The 7,929-nt window shown below is 31.1% G+C and overlaps 1 protein-coding gene across 2 annotated transcripts; it reads left to right on the top strand.

Annotated features, from left to right (window-relative positions):
* Positions 1-2,284: 2,284 nt before the first annotated feature.
* LOC143913214 (salivary antigen-5-like) lies at positions 2,285-6,520 on the top strand. 2 transcript variants are annotated; one of them, XM_077432880.1, is made up of 5 exons: positions 2,285-2,675; positions 2,992-3,113; positions 4,332-4,592; positions 4,679-4,874; positions 5,654-6,520. In XM_077432880.1, the coding sequence occupies exons 1-5, from the start codon at positions 2,591-2,593 to the stop codon at positions 6,040-6,042; spliced, it is 1,053 nt and encodes a 350-aa protein (XP_077289006.1). In that variant the 5' UTR covers positions 2,285-2,590; the 3' UTR covers positions 6,043-6,520. The 2 variants fall into 2 exon arrangements, with proteins under 2 accessions (XP_077289006.1, XP_077289005.1); XM_077432879.1 differs by having other exon boundaries at positions 5,651-6,520.
* The last annotated feature ends 1,409 nt before the right edge of the window (positions 6,521-7,929 follow it).

Raw genomic sequence — 7,929 nt, 5'->3', positions numbered from 1 at the left:
CATGTAGTCAACGAAAGTTATACGATACTACGAATCATTATGGTGTGCCCGTCAATGACAATAAACTTTTTCTCCCAAATGCATTTTAGCGAAATGAAGATTAAATTAAGTTATAAAAGTTATAATCGTTACCATGCGTATAAATTATACATATACATTCAAGGGTTAATCACGCGTTTTATGAGATAAGACAATGTAAAAAAGGACAAAGAAAATTGCAAACGCATTATTGTGCATAAGATTGCATGCTTTTTAATTTAATCAATTGAAACGGGTATCAATCTGAAGTTTATGGCTCTTATTTACGACACGCTTTATTCAGTGATTATGACTAATAAAGTAATATCTAACTGAATAGCTTTAAAGACAAAGCTTATATGCGCATTCTACAAATATTAATGATTTCTTCCCATCACAATAAATATGATTTATCATTTATAAAAAATAAATGTATATATGTATGCATCGTGAAACCACAGGTGTGCGAGCACGTAATGGTTTCTCATAATTATTTTAAATAACGTGTCATTTAATGTGAATATATAAAATTTAACTAAAATTTACTATAATGAATAAAGTTTTGTATATTTATTTTTTGCATGTGTTAAACAATTACAAAACGAGGAAAGATAAAATCGATTTTTAAAACACATTCATAAGGCACATCTTTATTGTATATTAGTGTATCAAATATAAGTGCAATATAGATTTTAATTAATCTTTATAATAAATTAGTTTTTAAAATATAAATAGAACCTTATAAAAAGCATAATTGTTGTAAAATTTATTGCTAAAATTTGAATTTCCTAGAAGTCTAAACTAAATTTTAGCTTACCTATACATATATGTAATTATTATTATCATGCTTTGAATTAATTATAAATTGATTTAAAATTCATTGTTTATATGATACTAGTTGTTTTACCAGACTTCGCTCAGTATTTTTAATATTAACAGCTTAAACATGGCGAATCTAATAATAAATATCCATTTGTTTTTTTATTAAATTTATTTATTAGCCAGCAGTTTGGCTTAGTGGTAGAGTATATATTTAGCACCACTGAGGTCAAAGGTTCGAGTCCTCGCCACTGCTGGTTAGATTTGGGGGTTTTGTGACTCCAAATCGATCGTTTCTCTATCAGAGTTTGCCAATTTTATCTGATCATTGCTGAAACGGTTCCTGAAAATTGGTATTAGATCTTATCCTGTTGTCACAAAAATCTGCCTGTGTATAATTTGTAATAATTATACACGGTAATCTGAAATCTATAGATATCTCTATAGACATCTCTATAATTTCGTATTTATTACATGTATAAAAATTGTATACAAAAAAAAAAATCTAAAAATAATCCATAGATGTCTCTATGATTATTATTTCTGATTAATTGTTATATGCTATATATTCTGATTGTATATGTATGTATTACTGTATTTCTGATTTCTGATTGTTTATGTATTCTGTATTTCGTTAACGTACACCCGTCGCATTGTAGCAAATCTGTAATGGCGAGTGTATATTGATTTGTAACAATAAAATAAAATAAAATAAAATAAAATTTGAATCGAAAAAAAAAATCCACTCATCGTCATAGAAATTTTGACTTGTTTACGAAGTTCCCAGCCAATTCCCAACCAACAATACTTACATACAAAGTCTCTTTTGAAATTATATATTAGATGTATATACACAAGTTAATATTTCAAACAATGATCAATTTTTTTTCTTAATATTTTCATTCCTCTATGAAATTTCAGTTTCAAAAATGTCTTCACAAAAGTTTTTCTTTCATTTTCTCATACTTGCTTCTACTAATTATAAATTATATAAAACATAGGAGACAAAGCAGCAGTAATGAATTTGTTGGATAAAATCTTTAATAGGTTCGTGTCTTCCCCATGCGTTGATATCACTGAAAATACTCGTAATATTCGGCTACGGAAAATTAACTGTGTCCCAAATCAACATAAAAAGACAGGGACGGAGATAGAAAGAGAGAGAATCGAGATTATATAGATTTTTAATGATTTTAGCGAATCGTCAATATCCCATTAAGGCTAATAATAGTGGAAAGGCGAGTCACGTACGCCGCGAGAAGACCCGTTCGCGCCAAAGGAAAAATCATCATCGACCGTGCACCCAACGGCGACACCGGCATGGCAATGGTTTGCCAATGGCTTGCCAACGGCCTGTCGACCGGCGAGAATTACCTGTGTGTACACCTGGTCACCATGGAGACCACCTAGTCGCTATATAACTACCGCATCCGACCGGTGTTCCAGCATTCAGATTCAGATCGTGTAGTCGAACGGGTAGAGTTGTCGCAGCGCCTTTTCTTTGGTGTGCCCCGAATTTTCGCGGTTTTCCAAAGAAGTGGCGTCAACGCAAAGTCTCCGTTTCGAATTCCCGCTGATTTAACTGAGAGGAAAAAAACTGCACTCCGTGAAGGCCTTAGCGCTCTGCCGGGAGCTTCGTGTGCTTACAAGAAAATTACCCTGTGAAACTAACGGACATTTTCTCCGCGACGTTTATCGTTGATTCGGTCATTGATTTGTGTACTTATAATTTTACAAATATAATATAAAGAAAATGCATACAGTGGTGTGTATCGTTGTTGTGATCGCGGCCGTCGTTGAAGTGACCCACTCGTGTTCCGCTGGGAAGCAAATAATGAGTGAGTACATTTACCATTTTAATTTAATATATTTCAATCCGAGTGATTGACCTTTGATTCTGAGTGTTTTACTGTAGTGACATAATAATGCAAACCTATTGTACAAACAGACGTAAATTCAAATGCTAAAAAAACTTACATAAGCTGCAATTCAAACACGAATATTTACATACATTATTTGAGCCATTTAACGTGCGGTTTTTAAGTTGTGGAAATTTTCGACTCATTTCCGTATCTTTAAAACTTTGGATGATATGTATATTTATTATATTAAAAACAATCACACTAAAACAACATTTTTTTTGTCACTGTACAGAATCGGGTGGGCTTACTTCACAAGAAAGGCAATCTATTGTAGACGAACATAATCGACTCAGACAGTCTGTCGCTCTTGGACAAGTGTCTAGTCAACCACCAGCTGCTAACATGATGGAAATGGTAAGTTAAAATACAGTTCAATAAATGAATTTGTTATTTTTATTAATATAATATTAGATATCCATGAATTGTCGCCATTTAAACGAAATCTTCGAAACGAATTTAAAAATAAAATTAAAACTTCCTACTTGTCGAACTTATAATAATTCTTTGTATTCATCAATAGTATATGTATATTGAAATTGTTCGTATTATAAATCTACTATAAATTCATAATTTAATTGAACTAATGCTTCGTTTAAAAATATTAAAAGTCTATTAAGCTTATTTGCCTATTAAAAATATATTTGCATAATAAAACTTTTGAATTGAATTGATGAAAATTCGTTTCAGTGGTCGTCCAAGTTTCATTGAAACTTAATACGCCGTTTAATTTATACATAATTTATTAATTGAATTTCGATAAAACACGTAAAACTATTCAAGCGAAAGACAACCGCCTGTGTATACATGTATACAATCATTCTAAATTATATAGACACATGCAAAATTTCAGTAATGAATATATAATGTGTCAAGTTCAATGATAACTCGATTAGCATATTCGCATCTATATAATCGGTCGGCAACAAAGTTCACAGCGATCAGGTTACTTTCGTTGGCGTTGTGCGGTGTCGAAAGATCGCAAAAAAGCGAAAAAAATTACAATAAAATAAAAAAGAAACGATTATACGACAGTCGGAGCACAGTTCCATACAGCATTCAAGCGGTTGTCGTATCATTTCCGAAACACGTGTTTAAAAAAAAAGAAGAAGATCGGATAATCTCAAGCCGTGGCTTTCTATATACGCGAACCGGTTATGCTGATTTAATGTCAACTAGGTTTTCGATCAAAAGATTTGCGAAAAGAAACAAAAAAAAAATTGAAAATTTTGTGCAGTGGTCAAACTCTCGATATATGTAAACTGTATTCGATCGAAATTATCTGGTCTCACTGGTTTCGCCGATCGGGTCAAACGGAAATTTTCCACTGGTTTCCCATTCAAATCGTCTCTTTAGACATGATTAGACGAAAAAAATAACAAAATAAAATATAAAATGTAAAATATATCTCAATCGAAATTGGAAGGCTGTCGATAAACAACGCATCATTAGCGTAAATACCACATCGTGTCATTCAAGTGTCAGAGTTTCGGTTTCGAAATGGTTTATCTAACACGGTCACTTCATGAATTGTGCAAGCGTCATTAAAACATTGTTTTTTTTTCGCCTCAACAGAAATGGGATGATGAATTAGCAGCCAGAGCTCAACAATGGGCCGACAACTGCATGACAGCTCACGACCAAGCTACCCAAAGAGACGTAGGAAGATTTCCAGTAGGACAGAACATTGCTGCAACATGGACCACCCGTCGTCCGACGAGTGCCCAAGATGCTACACCAGACTTCAACAAACAAATCCACGCCTGGTTTGACGAAGTCAGAGCTTACGGTTACAAGCCTACTGGTTACAGCCACGGAACTGGACATTACTCACAAGTAAGCATTTGCAAAATCAAACAAAAATATTGTTTTGCTATTTCTTAAAAAAAAAAATGTATGCTAACGAATTATTTTGATTTTAGCTCGTATGGGGTGAGACGTCTCATGTAGGATGCGGTTTCACATTCTACTATGACCCATCTCGCGGATACACCAAATTGTACGTGTGCAATTATGGCCCAGGAGGCAATGTCATCGGATACAAACCATACGAGAAAGGACAACCCGCCTGCAGCAGCTTCGGATTGTCCGATTCGCAAAAATATAGCGGACTTTGTGGTGAGTTTGAAATAAATTGCTCTATATTTTATCAGAAAAAGAATCTAAATTCAATGCCTAAAATATTTTATACAAAAACTATTCTATGATCATACCAAAAACAAACACAGTGTTTGATTAATGAGGGCGATTGCTATGTTGCAATAGCTCTTGGCAATATTTTGATGATATCTAGAATGACCACCTTTGCCACAATTATCTGGTTTAATTTAAATTAAACGAACTAGTATAATCTCTATCAAGTCTAAAATTTATACACAAACTTCAAAATAATTATAAAAACATTTGTCAAAAACTTAAAAAGAAATAATGCTGGAATGTAAACAACCCACTTTCATATATACAGAAGTCGCTTTAAAATAACAAAATATCATATTATTTCGATTGACGGAGTTGATTTACGGTCACAAGTGTGCTTGAACTTGCAAGAAACGTCACACTTAACACATGTAAATACATATATGATTGGTTAGAAGATCGTTGAAAATTGTTTGATCTTAGTGTTAACAAGACGCGCATGGTAATACGTCATAAAATAGATAATATTGTTTTTGTAGAAACTTGATTTTGAGACATTGTTTCATTAAGCAGGCACTTTTACCACTTATGATCAAAAATAAGTATACACCTGTATGTACATATGAAATAACTAAAAAATAAAAAATAAATGTATCAAGGAATTTAAGTTACTAATCTTGATTGAGTCACAGGCGTTGATTATTCGATGTTTATTATTTTTATTTAGTTACTAAAATTATTTTTGTCATTGTCCACAGCAGACAGCTATGGCAACACCATCAATGAAGTCAACTATGAACACCGTAACGCCATCCCTGAAAGTGCTCCAGATGCTGTAGATACCTCATCCTACGATGCCTACAACTACAAGACCTACCAAACCTCCAACACCTACCAGTGGCAAACGTCAAACGATGGACAGACCTACGAACAACAAGCCAACCCTAAAGTGGTCGTCAACTACCAATCAGACCTTTACAAACTGGGTTCAGACACAACGACGACCCAGAAGCCAGCGACATTCAAGCCTTTCGTGAGCATTTTTGGCAATCCGGTCAACACTTTCGGTCCCACGGCTCAAAAGATCATCAACAACGCTTTGTCCAATACAAGGAGAGGATTCCGCTTCGGAACACTTTATTTCAAGTAAATTCCAATATAAAATGACATTTATATAGGTAGCTGTTAGTACAAAGAAAACGGCAAGTAGATTGTTTCGACAACGCATTAATTGTATGAGCATAGACTTGATCTATTTGTATAAAACACGATTATGACTGAATTTTGATAGTATAGTATTGACCCTTAAAAAGGCCGATCGATAATAACGTCTTGGTTTTACAAGATAGTGTCCTATTTATTTATATATCTATATAATGATAATATGTATGAAATGTGATTTATGATAAATATATGTGTGTATCTATTATTATTTAATATTGCGGTTTTATATTAAATCCGCGTATATAGATAGTCAATAACATATTATATACGTGGGTTTATTCTTAGGATCAAATGTGTATTTTTTTTTTATTCATAGTATGTTTACTGTAAGTTTTATTTCGATATTAATTAAATGTAATCACAATATGTAATTCTTATATTGATGAGACAAATATAATATAATTAATAAATAAAATTATGTTTTTATTTTTATTTTTAATAAACTTCGTTTGGATATATAATACATATATAAAATTGGAAAATATAAGCTGAAGTGTTTATAGCTAAACAAGAAAAACTATGTGTACATAAACACATATGAAGGTGTGAAAAATAAAGGAAAATCGTCATAAAATTCAATATCGAAAAATGTTATAAATGCTTAATAAAATTTAAAGTACGTCTATAAAATTCATTTATGATAGTATAATCAATTCGATTCAACAAAATTAAGTAATATAAAGAGATAAATACGTAGCACGTTCAAATGGTTTGAATTAAGTGTGAATGATTAATAAATTACGTTATTTTCATATATTTTAAATATTTGAATATTATGAGAAAAACAATGATATTATATTAAAAATATTCTGTATTTTTTTTTACATACATAATTTTATTTTATTATAATTTCAATAATGACATCTATGTACTGCAAGTGAAACAAAATTAAAATCTCCAGAAAAACACAATATTGATTCAACTTTAAATTTGAACTTTAAAAATTATTCAAAAATAATGTAATGATTTAGAAACAAAAATCATCGTTTAAATAAAAACTTTTTTTTAAATTACGACACGTATATTTTTGACTGACATCTAAATATTTTACAAACAAATATAATCACTTGAAATGAAACAATACTACTTATACAGATGTCTACATACATTTTCTTGAAAACTCATGCAGTGTAAAAATAAACCGTTATATTTAAAAATTGTTGGGAGTCCAATTTTCAGTTCTAAAAATACTATTTCTGTTTGGCTTAATTCACAAATTGTTATCACTTATTTTAATTCAATATGTACAAAATCTCGGAAAAGCAGAATAATCGTAAAACAGGCTACCAGTATTTTTAAATATTGTTAAACTTAAAACATTATATTTAATGTTTTGCGAAATGTTTCTCAAAATGAAGAAAAATGGGCTTCTGTCACTTTTAAATATAACTTCTTATATATTGTCAAAAGAAAAACATATGTATTTCACATGTGCATTTGTTCCAAAAGGAAATTTAAAATATTCCAATTATAACTTTTAATTAGTTACGTATATTACAAATGTACATGTGCTCGTAATATAATGTATTATACAAATGCTACATATGGCTATGAATCACGCAAAAATTTCTTAAGTAATATCAAACCAAAAACGAAACCTTTCGCCAAGTAATAAACTCTTTTCAAAGCCACATTCAACTTACAAAGAGAAAATATTGTATATCGTCATTAATGCCGAATGCTTTCTTCGCAATACTTAATACGAAATAATAATTATTAATGGTATATTAATCAATAGTTCGTCGAATCGAATATTTCATTTCATCTTACACATAACTCGTTCAGAATTGGCATACGTACAAGCGGAAAACAC

The sequence above is a fragment of the Arctopsyche grandis genome, chromosome 6, assembly GCF_051622035.1.
Source record: "Arctopsyche grandis isolate Sample6627 chromosome 6, ASM5162203v2, whole genome shotgun sequence".
NCBI lineage: Eukaryota > Metazoa > Arthropoda > Insecta > Trichoptera > Hydropsychidae > Arctopsyche > Arctopsyche grandis.
This window is presented reverse-complemented; position numbering and strand designations above follow the sequence as displayed.